A 17,096-nucleotide genomic window follows, 5' to 3' on the forward strand; every position below is an offset into this window, starting at 1 on the left:
GCAATGGTCCTAGCACTGATCCTCATGGAAGACTACTTCCCACTGCCTGCTACTCTGAACACATTCCCTTTATCCCACTCGGTTTTGTGTCTCAAAGTTGGTGAGATACCTGTTATGACATCTGTCCTCTGACTCCACACTTTGTTGTCTATTTTCTCTGTTGACTGTGTAATGACTGAATATCCTTACCTGAAATATGAACTCCTCTTCGCTCTTCGAGATGTCGACAGGACCCATTGTGCATTTCTCGATTACTTCAACTCATGAAATCTCACAATCTCTATTTAGATGCATCAATTTGAAAGCCGGGTCAGAACGTAACCTGTACACTGTTTATTGATATGAATTGCACCTTTTTTTTTTACAGATCCAGAACACCAAAGAAATGGTAGCCTGTTTCATCAGTGACGATACTGACCAAACCAGCTTACTGAGGTGGTAGGGTCTAAGGGAGAAGGGGAAGAACAAACAATGCAGCCAATGTTGACTGAAATAAATTTTTTTCACCTTGCTAGTGGCCCCAACTGAACATTGGTCGATAAGTGGCCAGATGAAATACCATACATCGCTCTAATACCAATCAGTAGACAGGGTCAGAGAGCAATCTCAGTGATTGCTACCAATTAGTGAACAGAGCTATTTCTTGCTGAGCCAGAGTTGGAGAATTGCTCACCCATGGCTTTTCTCTGATTCCTTTTCTCCTCCAGTTCTGCCCCATCTCCACATACCTCCCAGACTCTCTTGTAAGTCAGGGGTGGATTCTCCAGGAAACTACAGAGCTCAGGTACTCGGTCTGGTGATGGTTCCTCATGTGACTGTCACCTGAGATCCCCTCTTCCAAAAACACAGGCTTGATAGTGAGGAGGACTGGGGTGCAAGGGGCTGGTTGATGGACAATGAAGAGAAGTCGATACCTCGCTTCCCTTTTCCCTTGTCAGACAAGGGGCCCCAATAACTTTTATTGCAACCCAAAGTCATTCAATTCAAGGGAGACTGGCCATTCGTTTAGCCGTTTAGGTTGACATTACACTGCAGAGCTCTTTCCACGGAGGAACCCACCTCATTCCTCACTAGGAGGAACACAACGGCATTACTTTCACATACCCTGGCAGTGTGGTCACCCGACAACATTAGAAAGGACCAGAGGGCAGGCAAGCTTACATAAACTCACCCATTTCTCTGCATCTGCCCAGAGGAGTACAAAACGTGGTCAAATGTATTCACTGGCCATTTCCATATTGGTGCAGTGATCCTGGGCTAGGGGAAAGGGTGAGCTTGCAATCCAGTGCATTGTTGACTAACCCCCATACAATCCAATATAAAAGATCAGAGTGTAAAAATAGGGTTTCTTTTAAATATATATCTCGTATAAAAAGGATGGATTTCAACATATTCTCCCTGAATTCTTTGACCCTGCTGTTATCAAACCCAACCCACTTCAGTTTTTAATTCCATCCTAAAAGGCTCTTTCTCTCTCCCCTTCCTCCCCCAATTTTAAGGCAATATTTTAGTGCAGCAGAAAACAACATCTGCTGAATGGTACTCTCTCCAGTAAATTTCCTCAGCTCAGGAATTATATTACTTCATTCCCCAATGAATCTTCTCACAAAAAACTATGAATAATGTTCGATCTGACTCAAATGCAAATCTAAACCCAGCTTCTGTAATGACTGCTCCCCCACCCCATGTTACAGACCCAGTTCCTGTAATGGCTGCCCTCCATGTTACAGACCCAGTTTGTGTATTTGCTGCTCCATATTATGCTACCCTTCCCCCTATGTTACAGACCCAGTTCCTGTAACGGCTGCTCCTCATTTTGCAGACCCAGTTACTGCAACATCTGGCCCCCATGTTACAGACCCAGTTCCTGTAATGGCTGCTCCCCATGTTACAGACCCAGTTCCTGTAATGGCTGCTTCCCATTTTGCAGACCCAGTTCCTGTAACATCTGGCCCCCATGTTACAGACCCAGTTCCTGTAATGGCTGCTTCCCATTTTGCAGACCTAGTTCCTGTAACATCTGGTCATGTTACAGACCTAGTTCCTGGAATGGCTGCTCCCCATTTTGCAGACCCAGTTACTGTAACACCTGCCCCTCATGTTACAGACCCAGTTACTGTAGAGACTACATCCCCACGTAACAGATGCAGTTGCTGTAACGGCTGCCCTCCATGTTACAGACCCAGTTCATGTATTTGATGCTCCAATATTATATGCCTCCAATATGCCTCAGTTCCTGTAATGGCTGCCCCAAAGTTATAGACCCAGTTCCTGTAACATTTGCCCCCCATGTTACAAACCCAGATCCTGTAACAGCCGCTCCCAATGGTACAGTCCCAGTTCCTGTATTTGCTACTCCAAAATTATAGCCTCAGTTTCTGTAATAACTCCCCAATATTATAGCCCACTCATCCATGGGACTACCCCTTGAACCTCACCCTCTAAAAGGTTGAATGCTTTGTTTATGAAGATTAAGTTGTGCTCGAAAGAGCATGCCTGGCTCGTGCTAACTCACCCGTCCTACCCTGGACCTACACACAGCAAGTAACCACTGAGACCACTTAGAGAAGATCACAGAATTTCAGGACCACTGGCCTTGCTGGTTATCCAGAGTTAAGAAAGAAAACAACTCTCAAGCTTACAATTCAAGATCTTCACTGTCACATTAGGAACTAAAGGGAGCCATTCAGCCCCTTGGGAATCAGTTAAATGGGATAGAAGCAGGCCATTCAGCCCCTTGAGCCTTCTTTGGAGGAACAGTTGTTGTCAATTCCAGCCAGATGTTAGTTGTGGGTGGGAAAAGAGGTAACAGAGTTGCTTTAATTTGAATCTTCATTCTTTTTTGGAGGGGAATGGGCAAGATTACTTTGTGGAAACTCACTAATCCATGAGCCAATAGCCCCATGTCCCACTGGGTTTAGGGCGGTGGGGAGTGTCCTTCATTCTCTCCTCCTCCTACTTTTGTGGATGAAGTTGTCCAACTGAGAGTAATGAAACATCCCATTGGTACATTCCTCAAAACTGGAGTCAGGGGGTGGAGTGGGGGTGGGGGAGGGGGAATGAAGGCTGCAGAGGAGGGATGGGGGAGACAAAAAAAGATGGGGAGAGAGTCTATTCCAGTCCCAGACTGTAGTTGATGCCTTGAACCAGTCCGATGATCACAGGTTGCCAAGCAACTAAGTAACGCAGCCAATCCAGCAGCTGGCCGTACATGACATGAGGTCGCTCCCAGCTGTGAAAATATTAGTTAAAGAAATTGCATGTTTGAAACAGGCAAACCGAGAAAGGGGAACAGACAAGACAACTTCCTGAATCCTGACAACATGTTTACAGTGCTGCGTTCAGTGAGTTACGCAAATCAATGCCTTGTGACCTCAAGCCTACTTGACGTGTTCAATGTTTAGACACAAACGTCTCACGCAAATAGCCTGCCACCCATCAGTCAACACAAGTGCTCAAGTTTACCGTTTCTATGGGGAATAAAAACACCATATGAGGAGTCTCATAATCATGCTGAAAGTAAAAGATGGAATTTGTGAATCAGACATAGAGATGTACAGCATGGAAACAGGCTCTTCGGTCCAACTCATCCATGCCGACCAGATACCCAAAATTAATCTAGTCCCATTTGTCAGCATTTGGCCTATATCCCTCTAAACTCCTCCTATTCATATACCCATTCAGATGCCTTTTAAATGTTGTAATTGTACCAGTCTCCACCACTTCCTCTGGCAGCTCATTCCATACAAACACTACCCTGTCCCTTAGGTGCCTTTTAAATCTTTCTCCTCTCACCCTAAACCTATACCCTCTAGTTCTGTACTCCCCCAACCCAGGGAAAAGTAATGCCGTCTAAAGTGCTTTGTTTGGTCATAGTTTGAAATAAATGAACATTAATGGCTCACTGCCCTGTCACCTACTGACCAATTCTGCTTTTTAACAGCCAGTGATAGCTAGAGCAGAGCTGTGCCAATGATGAGTGGCACCTTTTGTCTGCAGAATATTGGGCTCATAAGGAAGACAATGTGGGACCCTTGGTGGTAACCATACCTTACGCACAATCCTTTCAACCACTACAGCATTTGTGAGGCATGCAGGAACTAGGAACAGAGGTAGGCCATTTAGCCCTTCAGAAATGTTCTATCATTCAATGGGATCAATGATCTGTGTCTGCACATCCTAAATCTACTTCTGCCCCATATTGCATAATGCCATTAATTAACAAAAGTTTATTGATATTAGGCTTTAATTAATAAGTGCTCTAGCATCAACTGCAATTTGTAGAAGAATTCTGAACATTTGCCAATCTCTGTGTGGAGAAGTGTTTCTTAATTTTATTCTTGAAAGATCTGGCTCTTACCTTTTGATCTGCCTCCCCTCTAGTCCTAGACACTCAGAGCAGCAGTAATAGTTTCTCTCCACCTACATTCTCAGCTCTCCTTAATATCATGTTAACACCAAACAGATCACCCTGAACCTTCTGTACTTCAGAGAATACAACCCAATATGTACAAATAAATTAAAATACTATAAATACTGGAAAACAGGAAATAAAAAAAAGAAGGAACTCTAGCAGGATCTTTGAAAAGAGAGACCAAGTTAATGTTTTGATACCCAGTATGACTCTTCTTGAGAAGAATAGCCATTAGGCTCAAAATGTTAACTGTGTTTCTCTCTCTACAGATACTGCCAGACCAAAACCTCTTTGTGGAATTTAACTGCAAGTCTAGGTATCATTCTGATTATTCTGCACTCCCTCCTAAGGCATAAGTCCCAGAACTGTGCCCAATGATTCCAGTATGGCTGAACCAGGGCTCTGTGTCATTGAAACATTTGCCACCCCTTCCCCCATATTCTAATACTCTAGATGCACACAAACAACTTCACTTCGCTAATTACTTTAAGGCGAAGATTTCGTTTAATGCAAACACAGAATAGAAATCTTCTATGTACAGAAGCATATTTGATCCTGGGTTTTATAAAAAGAGGAAGAGAGTGTGTATAAGAGCAAGCAAATTAAAGGCAAACTTGTTCAAACACCAAGTCAGCCTCAACCAGAGCACTGCATTTAATTCAAGGTACTAAACTTTAGGAAAGAGATAAAAGATTAAAGAGCGTGCAAAACTATTTTGAAGAACAGTTCCAAAGCTGAGGAGCCTTCCTTACATAAATAGATTGGAGAAGTAAGAGCTGCTTTCTTGGGAGAAGAGAAGTTTGAGAGGAGATGTGGTATATGTGATTTCAAAACCATGAGAGATCTGGACACATAGTAGAAACTGTTCCCATTAGCGGAAAGATCTAGAATAAGAGGGGACCAATTTAAGGTAAGAGGAAAAACAAAAAGCAATGGCGACATGATGAAAACCTTTTGCACAACGAGGGGTTAGAGTCTGGAATAACATTGGAAGTGTTTTGGTGGCGGTGGTGGCAGATTCAATTGTGGTTCTCAAAAGAGAATTAGGTCATTATCCAGAGAGTAAACATTTGGGGGAAAAAAAAACAGGGAGTGGGTCTTGGAGAGTTGTGCTTACAGAGAGCTGGGGTTCAGACCTGCTGTAAGCATTCTATGATTCAATCAATCAGTATTTGGACCTCAGATCCCAGAAAGGATGTCAAGACAATGGAGAGGGTGTAAAGGTGATTTGCTAAAATTGTATCAGTGATGACGTACTTTAGTTGCATGGAGACACAGAGGAGTTGTGATTGCTATCCCGAGAACAGGGGAGATTAACAAAAATGACGAGGGAGAACCCAGTGGCAGTGGGTTCAATAACCAGAGAACAAGGATTCGAGATAAATGGCACAACTAGAGATATGTAAATAGCTGCTAAGTTCTGGAAAGCACTAAATGAAAGGACAGAGGAAGTAGGTCAAATAGTAACTTTCAAAAGAGAATTAGATAAATACTTGACACAGGAAGAAAAAGCTTGCAAAGCTTTTGGATAAGGAAAGGGTAGACTGCAACTAATTATATAACTCAATGAACTAGCACAGATATAATCAGTTTAATGCCCTCCCCTCCTTCACGACACACGCTTTAAACAGAGGCCTGTGACTGCAGGAATGAGGAGTTGGTGGCACACCAAGGAATCTTTTTCATCTCCTAGAAGCAGCTGCTCATACTGACTGCATGCAATTTAATGGCTAAAATAAATGATGTCAATTATCCCCCATGTAACACCATTGCCCTGACTAAAAACAGTGATTGTTCTGTTTCCAGGGAGCTGCTGACTAACATTTGCACAGCGACAGTCTAAGTATGGGAACTGACTTCCTCAGAATTCTCAGTATACTTTATTCTGATTACACTCATTGGCCAAAAGCTACATGCGATTTGTTGGGACTTCCAGGAACAAGACTGAGCTCCAGAAGGGGAAATTATGCTCATGCTTTGCAGCCCTGCTATGGGAATTCTAACAATCTATTATAGCCCAAATGAAACTGCTTTGTGAAAATGATACTTGTGCTAAGTGTATGAAGATTCTCTGTGTGACTGATGCTAAGGCAATAAGTAGTTGACATGAAAACCTTTGCAGTAACTGAAGCCTTTCTAAGTTCACTCAATCGACAACTGATGGCAATTTCAGAAGCCATTCCAGTGTGACAGCTGAATAAAAAGCACTGGGTCATGGAAATTAGGATTTTATTCCTGTCTCCAATTGTCAAGTGAATGCATGACCAGGGTTTCTCTATCCCAGTGAACAAGATACAAGACCATAAAAAAACACAAGCAGAATTAGGCCGTATAGCCCATTAAGTCACCTCTGCCACTGGATCATGGCTGAAATGTTTCTCAACCCCATTCTTGAGCCTTCTCCCCATTACCCTTGAGCCCCTTACAAATCACGATCCTACCTACCTCTGTCTTAAATACACTCAATGACTTGGCCTCCACAGATCTCTGCAGCAATGAGTCCAACAGATTCACCACTCTTTGGCTGAAGAAATCCCTCCTCATCTCAGTTTGAAAGGGTAATCACTTCACTCTGACCTCTGCTACCTGAGTCTAAGTGGAACCCAGTGTTTGTTTTGGAACAAGTCTGTCCAGGGAGAAACAGGGGTTGGAGGGGAGATTGCAAAGTGACAGCCCATTCCTGCATCCAACAGTGGCTTTCGAAAGGAATTAGAAAAGCCACTGGGATATGGGGAAACAGCCAGGGATTGGGACTATGTGGATTGCTACTTGTCAAAAGAGCAAGTATGGACACAATGGGATGAATAGCCTTCCTTTGTGCTGTACTATTCCATGATCCTGTCAATTTGGGGGTCAGCTGAAGAGTCATCCCTCTATCAGAGAAGGCAAAGGGAAAATCTAGCCTCACCAGAGAGGTTTGGTGGGAGGGTAGGGGCCAGGAACGGGGAAGATGACAATTACAGAGAAATAAAAATAAGGGATGTTTTGAAAGGCTGGATGTTTTATATGATAGGCTCTGGCTTTTAAATAGTGAATTTTAAGATTTCCTAGAGGTTTAGAATCTGGGATGCTGCTTAGTGCCTGTAGATACTCCAACTCCTGAAATACTGCCCTTGGCAAGTTACAGAATACAATGGAGAGATGTGGCAGGCCACAGTGAAACAAGTGATTGTGGTCAAATGTTTCTGATCAGATGCTGAAAAAGCTCAGCCTATAAAAAGCCATTGCATAATAGGTCAGCAACTGTATTAAGTAATCCAAGAGACAGAGCAAATAGTCTGGACTCAAGTTCAAATCTCACCACGACAGCTGGAGAGTTTATTTTAATCAAAATAAATTAATTTTTAAAATCTGCAATGTAAAGCTAGTTTCAGCGATGGTGACTGTGAAACTATCATTGATTGTTGTAAAAACTCATCTGGAGCACTGATGTCCTTTAGGGAAGGAAATCTGCCATCCTTTCCTGGACTGGCCTAGATGTGACTCCAGACACTCCGATGTGGTTGACTCTTAACTACCCCCAAAATACAAACCATTAGGTTAACAGCAAGGTAACTCACCATCATCTCAACGGCAATTAGAGATGGTGAACACATACTGGCTTTAGATAATTTACTCAAGGGTTTCTGCAAACTGCCATCAAGCCTCTAGTCTTTTCAACATACAATTAGTAACAGAACTAGGCCACTCAGTCCTTCGATCCTGCTCCTTCATTCGCTAAGATCATAGCTGTTCTGATCACTCCATGTTCCTGCCCACCCCTGACGATCTTCCAACCCCTTGCTTATTAATGATCTATCAATCAATGTTCCTGAGCTCAAAGAGAATCCAGGATATCAAGGGCAGAAAAATGAATAGTTGATTCTTGAGACTTTCAAATATAGACAGAGCTGCTCCAGTTGCTCAGGGAACCAGGTCTGGGCAAGCAGTCTCCCCTTGCTAACACATTTTAACAGCAGCAAAGGAAAACTCAATGATTTCTTCCTCATCAGGTCGGTGACAGATGGAAGGATACCCAGAGGGTCACCCTTCACTGTGATCAACTGTTTCCATAAGTCCAGGAAGACAAACTCACTTCTTTACGCCTTGGGGAAACTTAATCATAGGAACTGACAAACATGAGGAAGTCATTCAGTCTCTTGAACTTGTGAACACTAGTCAATCATCTGCTTCAACAGCACTTTCCTACTCTATCACCATTTTCCTTGACGTAACTAGTCTCCAGAAATCTAATGATTTCTGTCTTGAATCTACTTAATGATTGAATTTCCACAGCCCCCAGGGGCAGTGTGTTCCAAAGATTCATCTTCATCTCAGTCTTAAATGGGCCTACCCCCTTATTCTGAGACGCATCCCCTGGTTCTAGACTCATCAGCCAGTGAAACATCCTACCTTCATCCACCTTGTCACACCCTGTACGGATTCGTAAATCTCAATATTATCATCCTTAAATTTTTTTTTAAACTTTAGGGAGTACAAACCTGGTTTCTTCATAAAATTTATACTCAAAACAATCTTGTCATCTAACTGATTAGTCAGGTGAACCTCTGCTGCACTGACTCTTCAGCAGATATACCCTGCCTTAGATTAGGACTCTAAAATTACATAACACTCCAATGATGTCTCACTAAGGCTCGATAGAATGCAGCATGGCGTCTTTACTCATATACCACAGAATCTAAACAATAGACTGTGGTCCCAGTGAAAAGGAACTTTCAAACCACCTCTTTATTCTCCTCCTCACACTGGTTCCTGTTCATGCCGAGCCCCAATTAGTGCCACTAACTTACAGCTTGGTCCTAACGGAATAATAAACCTGCTTGGTTAGGAGCTCTGAGTTATGGAGCAAGAACTATCAGGTTAATGAGAAACAATCTGAAGCTCGATTGGGAAATTTACTGAGATCGTGAAGAAAAGTTTTCGGTTAATATCAAACGGATCTAGGGCTTTCCTGATGCTGTGTTTTGAGGTTGGAAAGGAATTTTTCACCAATGTTCCCTGAATTAGTTGCAAGTCTGTTTTTGCAGACTTCTCCCAACCCTGGGGCAGGGTTGAGTCAAGAAAGATTTGGGTGCATATGTATGGGTGAAATGATCTTTTGAAGTAACATCCAGGCACATTCGTAGCAGTAGTTGGCCACTTGGTCCCTCAATATGACTGACCTGATTACTCCACATTCCCACTGTTCCTGATAACATTTCACCAGGCTGCTGATCAAAACTTCCATCTCTATCTTTAAAATATTCAAAGACTCTGTTTCCACTGCCTTTTGAGAAAAAAAAGTTTAAATTCTCATACTCTGTGGGGGAAAAAAAATCTCATTGGTCTTAAGCAAGTGATTCATTATTTTTAATTAGTGGTCACTATTTCTACTTTCTCCCACAGAGAAAACATCCTCTCCACACCGTGTAAAGATCCCTTAGGATTTTATATACTTCAATCAAATTTACTTTTACTCTTCTAAACTACAGTGGATATAAACCTAGCCAGTCCAGCCATTCCTCAAAGAGAACTTATCCATTCCAGGTTTGAGTAGCAAATCCTCTCTGGCCTCCCTCCAACACATTTACATCCTTCCTTAAATAAGGTGACCGATACTGTGCATTGTGATCCTGATCTGCTACCACCAGTGCCCTGAATATTGAAGCATAACCTCAATACTTTTATTTTTAATTCCCTTTGTGATATAAGATAGTACTAGAACATAGAACAGTACATGCCTTTTGGCCCTTGACATTGTGCCAAACTTTTATCCTACCCTAAGATCAACCTACATACCCTTCATTCTACTATCATCCATGTGCCTATCCAAGAGTTGCTTAAATATCCCTAACATCTCTGACTCTACTACCACTGCTGGCAGTGCATTCCATGCACCGACCACACTCTGTGTAAAGAACCCACCTCTGACGTCTCCCCTAAACTTTCCTCCGATTACCTTAAAATTATGCACCTTTGTGATAGCCATTTCTGCCCTGGGGAAAAGTATCTGACTATTCACTCTACCTAAGCCTCTCATCATCATGTACACCTCTGTCAAGTCGCCTCTCACCCTTCTTCACTCCATGAGAAAAGCCTTAGCTCCCTCAACCCATAAGACATGCCCTCCAGTCCAGGCAGCATCCTGGTAAATCTCCTTTGCACCGTCTCTAAAGCTTCCACATCCTTCCTATAATGAGGCGACCAGAACTGAACACAATGTTCTAAGTGTAGTCTAATCAGGGCTCTATAGAGCTACAGCATAGCCTCATGGTTCTTCAAACTCAAAACCCCCTGCTAATGAAATCCCCCCCTTCTCCTAGCTTTTCCAATTATTTGCTGTATATGTGTACTAAGCTTTTTTGAATCAGGCATGAGGAAATCCAGAATTCCTCTGCACAATTCCTCTAAATGATAACATTCCATTTTCTGAGAATAACATTTTGCAGAAATACAAAATTAAGCAGAGCACAAGGAAATGTGATAGCTTTTTGAAACAACAGGATGCTGTGAAACCAGAAAGGGCTTAGAAAAGATTTACAAGGAGGATTTGAGCTACAGGGACAGGCTGAATAGGCTGGGGCTGTTTTCCCTGGAGCATCAGAGGCTGAGGGGTGACCTTATAGAGGGCATGTAAAATCATGAGGGGCATGGATAGGCTAAATAGACAAGGTCTTTTCTGGGTTGGGGGGGAGGGGGCAGGGAGTCCAGAACTAGAGGGCATAGGTTTAGTGTGAAAGGGGAAAAATGTAAAAGGGGCCTAAGGGGCAACTTTTTCATGCAGAGGGTGGTGCATGTATGGAATGAGCTGCCAGAGGAAATACTGAAGGCTGGTACAAGTACAACATTCAAAACGCATCTGGATGGGTATATGAATAGGAGAGTTGAGAGGGATATGGGCCAAGTGCTGGCAAATAGGACTAGATTGGGTTGGGATATCTGGTTGGCATGGACGAGTTGGCCCAAAGGGTCTGTTTCCATACTGTACATCTCTATGACTGACTCCACTGCCTCTTCCCCAGGGCTCCAAAAATGTCTCTTTTTCAAGTACTGTATGTATCTGATTTCTCTTTGAAAGTTACCCCGATGCCACTGCTCTTGCAGGAAGTGCACCAAGCTGAAAATTGAAGATTCAGAATAAGAGGCAATCTACTCACTCCTTGATATTCAACGGTATTACCATCACAAATTGTCAACATCCTGGGGGTTATCATTGACCAGAAACTCTACTGGACTCACCTTTAAACATAGTGGCTACAACAGCAGGTCAGAGGCTAAGAATTCTGCAGAGAGCAACTCACTCCTTAACTCGTCAAAGCCAATCCACTATCTACAAGGCACAAGTCAGGAATGTGATAGAAAACTCCCCACCTGCTTGGATGAGTGCAGTCCCAGCAACACTCAAGCTTGACACATTGTAGGACAAAGCAGCCCACTTGATTAGCACCACATCCACAAGCATCCACTCCCTCCACCATGGATGCACAGTAGCAGTATGTACTACTATCTACAAAATACAGTGCAGAAATTCAAAGATCCTTAAGGCAGCACTTTCCAAACCCACAATCAATTTCACTTAGAAGGACAAGGACAGCACATACATGGGAACACCATCACCTACAAGTCCCCCTCCAAGCCATTCACCATCCTGAATTGGAAATATACTGCCGTTCCTTCAGTGTTACTAGTTCAGAACCATGAAACTCTCTCCCTAACAGCATTGTGGATTTACCTACAACTCACGGAATGTAGCAGGTCAAGAAGAGAGCTCACCACCACCTTCTCAAAGACAGCTTGGGATGGACAACGAATTCTGGCCAGCCAGTGGTGTCCTCATCCCACAAGTGAAGGCGAAAACGAAGGTGAAAAAGCAAATAACAGAAGCAAAAGGGGACTTTGAAGAAAGTGACAGCTAACATAGAGTGGTGTTGACAAGTTCGTTAGATTGATAATCGATGAAATTCAATGCAAAGAAATACAAGGTGATAAACTTTGACACAACGAACATGGAGAGACAGTATAAACTGAACAATGTTGAAAGGATGCTTCCTCTTGGGGAGGAATCTCAGCCTACTGTCATACTTTAAAAATAAGGGGCATCTGTTTAAACCAGAGATGAGAAACATTCTTTTCTCTCAGAGGGAAGACTTCAGAACTCTCTTCCTTAAAAGGCAGTGGATGTAGAATCTTAAGTATTTTTAAGGTACAAGTAGACAGATTCTTGATTACTAAGGATATGAAAGATTATTAGGGGTATGCAGGAATGTGGATTTGAGGTTAAAATCAGATCAGCTATGAGCATATCGAATGGCAGAACAGGCTTGAAGGGCCGAGTGGTCTACTCTAAAGTACTAATGGGTTTGAAGATGTGTGCATGTGCGCATAAATCATTAAAAGGTGGCAGGACAGGTAGAGAGATCTTAATAAAGTATGCATGTTCTTGGCTTCATTAATAGAGTAGCAAGTACAAGAGCAGCACAGTGACTCAGTGGTCACCACAGCTGCCTCACAACGCCAAGGACCAGAGTTCGAATCCAGCCTCGAGCAACTGTCTGCGTGGAGTTTGCACATTATTCCTGTGTCTACCTGGGTTTCCTCCTACAATCCAAAGATGTGCACGTTAGCTGGATTGACATGCTAAATTGCCCCTTAGTGTTCAGGGATGTGTACATTAAGTGCATTAGTCAGGGGTAAATGTAGAGTTTTAGGGTGGGGGAATGGATCTGGGGGGGGGGGGGGGTGGTGGAGAGAGGGGGGAGATTACTCTTTGTAGGGTCAGTGATAACTTGTTGGGCCAAAAGGCCTGTTTCCACACGGTAGGGTCTCTAGCAAGGAGATTATGATGAATTCATATAGGACACTGTTCAGACCTCATCTGGAGTATTGTGTACAGTTCTGGATACACTGGAGAGGGGCAGAAGAATGATTCCAGGGATAACAAATCAGTTATAAGGATAGATTGGAGAGCAACAAAAAGAAAATTTGATAGAAATTTTCAACAGCATGAAGGACTTGAACTGAATAGATATGGAAAAACTGTTCCTGCTCATGAGAAAAAGCGAGAAACAGAGGGCACAGTTTTGAAGTGCTTTGAGAAAGAAAATACTTGTTTTTTCACATACTAAGTAGTTAGTTTCTGTTATTTAAATTTTCTATTATTTAAATAAGTGTACAGGGATACAGGAAAGAGGGAACAGTTTGGCACTAATGCTAAGAATGACAATGCAGACAGGATGATGTGGAGGTGCTGGTTCTGGACTGGAGTGGACAAGGTCAAAAGACAGGCGAAAGTGAGGACTGAAGATGCTGGAGATTAGCATCGAGAGTGTGGTGCTGGAAAAGCACAGCAAGTCAGGCAGCATCTGAGGAGCAGGAGAATCGACATTTCGGGCAAAAGCCCTTCATCAGGGAAGGCTCATCAAGCGTATCAGACTGTGTGAGTAAAGTGTGAACAGCTGAATAGCAAGTGAAGGGATGACCTATAATCTGATTAATGACTGGAAAAACATGCTAGGTATAAGAGTCACATGCCAAGGATCTAACTCTCCCAGGCAGTGAGTTCCAGGTTCCCACCACCCTCTGGGTGAAAAATGTTTTCTTCAAAAGCCCGCTCAACCTTAGAGTCATAGAGATGTATAGCATGGAAACAGACCGTTCGGTCCAACCCGTCCATGCCGACCAGATATCCCAACCCAATCTAGTCCCACCTGCCAGCACCCGACCCATATCCCTCCAAACCCTTCCTAGTCATATACCCATCCAAATGCCTCTTAAATGGTGCAGTTGTACTAGCCTCCACCACATCCTCTGGCAGTTCATTCCATACACGTGCTACCCTCTGTGTGAAAACGTTGCCCCTTAGGTCTCTTTTATATCTTTCCCCTCTCACCTTAAACCTATGCCCTCTAGTTCTGGACTCCCCCATCCTGAGCATATCTGGCCTCTCTTCAGAAGGGTGGAAGCCATGGGTTTGAGCCCCTGCTCCATTAACCTGAGCACATAATCTAGGGTGACACATTCCAGCGCAGTATTGAGGGAATGCTGCATTATTAGAGAGTCACCTTTCACATGAGATGTCAAATTGAAGCCCTGTTTGCTCTGCTCCTATGACCATTATTTTCTACGATCATGAGAAATAACTGGGGTAAGGCTATTCAGTCACTTTATTCATGCTAACATGCTATCCATGACACCATCAGATCTTGTACAGTAATCTTTTATGTGACACCTTAATAAATATCGTTCAGAGATTAAAATGCATCACACGTTTATCCTCTTTATCCACTATTTCTCTTTCGCAAAATCAGGTTGACCCTGCCTGATTGTAAGCTTTTATAAAAAGTTCTGCTACTATGTGGGCGGCACGGTGGCACAGTGGTTAGCACTGCTGCCTCACAGAGCCAGAGACCCGGGTTCAATTCCCGCCTCAGGTGACTGACTGTGTGGAGTTTGCACATTCTCCCCGTGCCTGCGTGGGTTTCCTCCGGGTGCTCCGGTTTCCTCCCACAGTCCAAAAGATGTGCAGGTCAGGTGAATTGGCCGTGCTAAATTGCCCATAGTGTTAGGTAAGGGGTAAATGTAGGGGTTTGGGTGGGTTATGCTTCGGCGGGCCGGTGTGGACTTGTTGGGCCGAAGGGCCTGTTTCCACATTGTAATGTAATCTAATCTAATCTAACTCCTTAACAGTGGAATTTAACATGAATTTCTCTGGACAGATGTTAGGCTAACTGGCTCATGGCTTTCTGCTTCCTGCCTCTGTCCTTTCCTGAATAGGGGTGTTACCCGCCTGGTTTAATAATCCACTGAGACCTTCCAGTGGAGAATTCTGGAATATCACAACGACTGAATCCAATATCGCTGCCGCCACTTCTTCTTCTAGACTTCTTCTAGGACTGTACCCTAGGATACAGGCCATCAAATCTAGGGGACAAGTCAGCCTTTAGTCTCAGTAATTTACTCAGCACTTATCCCTGCTCTTGCAGAAGAAATGCAGGGCAGCGCTCCCCAACATCCTGGACCAATATTTCAGTCAACATTGTTAAGGTTATCTGGCCATTATCATATTGCTGATATGCAAATGAGCTTCTGCATTTATGTTACAACAGGGCATATGTTACAACACTTCAAAGAGCATTTTGGGACATTGAGGCTGTGAATGGTGCTATATAAATGCAAATTCTGTCTTTATTGTTGGGGTCCATTGATTTCCATTTCATTCAGTTCCTCAGTGGCACACATTCAACACAAACAGCAATATTATTTTGTCGAACACTTAGTCAGTGCTGACAAGGTGCCAGGAAGCACTGGCTTCCTGTCAATTTTGAAACAAAAATGACCCAACCACAAAAATCATATAGTTTATATTCTTGCATTCTCCCCCTGCACCAGATTGTAAACTCTTGCTTTTTTCAAATGCTCGAGATTAGTTTCAAAGGAGAACAGCTGCTTGATAGAAACTCTTTGTTGACAGTAACATCTCCCACACTGTGAGACTCAGCAATGATCTAACCAAACTGTTCCAAGAATTAGTTATAGGGACTCTACAAACTATTTTGTCTGGCATGTCAATGCAACACATTTACAAGTTAGTAATTTGAAATAATCAGGTTTTCCCTCTTAGATCTTTGTGCAAATAGTTATTGGTGCTGAGCTTTAGGGAAGTTCACTGAAGCATAATATGCAAAGTGACTAAGGTATTTACTGAGCAGCAGAAGGGTGCAATAAAATCAATTTAAAAGTCTTTCACTCAAATTATCAGCATCTGCATCTCCTGAGAATAACATACAGCCCTACAACGGAAATAGTAAAACATCACATAGCTAGAAGGTGCATGTCCCTGTCCTGGGAGTGTTTGATGGGGACAGTAGAAATGGATCTCCGTGGCTAACTTTGTGCTATACCTGTTTGATGGGGACAGTGTAGGAAGAGTTTTACTCTGTATATAACCTCACACTGTATCTGTTTTGGGAGCATTTAATGACTCGAGTGAGTTTTACTCTATAAATCAAACATTGTGCTTCCTTTATGGCTGTCTTCTGACAGCCTTCAAATACTTACATTGCAAATGTGAAACGTTCTGCACCTATACACATCATTAAATGCCCAGCCAGTAAACCATGGTAGTGCTCAAATAATAGGGTACATAATGATGTAGCAGTAATTTCACTGACCTGCAATCTAGAACCCCAGACCAATGCTCTGGAGACATGGGGCTTGAATCCCATCATGGCAGATGGAGGAAGTTAAGTTCAGTTTTAAAAACTGGCATAAACAGTTGGCCTAACGGTGACCATGTAATCATTGCTGATTGTCAGAAAAACCCAACTAGTTCACTAATGCTCTTTAAGGAAGAAAATTGCCATCCTCACTCAGTCTGGGATATATGGGACTCCAGACCTAGAGCAATGTGACCTACTCTTCACGGCCCTCTGGGCAATTAAGAGATGGGCAATAATGACCCCATATCCTGTGAATGAATAAAGTAGTAGTACAATAAAAATAATCAGCTGGGACAGAATGATGTCACTGGCAGGCAGGCCTGTTTTGCACATGTGCACTGAGCGTGTTTTGGGGGTGCCAGCTGGCAGTCTCTTATTTTTAAGAAACTAAAGAAAAATCAAAAACATAATTTGTGAGAGAATTAAAACATCAGCAAGAGAGACGACCATGAACATTCACTCTTTCTGCCCTTGCATCAGCTAAC

At 43.0% G+C, this 17,096-nt stretch overlaps 1 protein-coding gene across 1 annotated transcript in view; it reads right to left on the reverse strand.

Moving 5' to 3' along the window:
* Positions 1 to 318: 318 nt before the first annotated feature.
* LOC122550973 (RING finger protein 121) overlaps positions 319 to 17,096 on the reverse strand; it is a 73,161-nt gene continuing 56,383 nt past the window's right edge. Inside the window, exon 9 of the mRNA XM_043692538.1 lies at positions 319 to 3,232. Within this exon, the coding sequence (XP_043548473.1) occupies positions 3,112 to 3,232 (121 nt within the window). The 3' untranslated portion in view covers positions 319 to 3,111. The remainder of the gene's footprint in view (positions 3,233 to 17,096) is intronic.

Source organism: Chiloscyllium plagiosum, chromosome 6 (assembly GCF_004010195.1).
Source record: "Chiloscyllium plagiosum isolate BGI_BamShark_2017 chromosome 6, ASM401019v2, whole genome shotgun sequence".
Lineage (NCBI taxonomy): Eukaryota > Metazoa > Chordata > Chondrichthyes > Orectolobiformes > Hemiscylliidae > Chiloscyllium > Chiloscyllium plagiosum.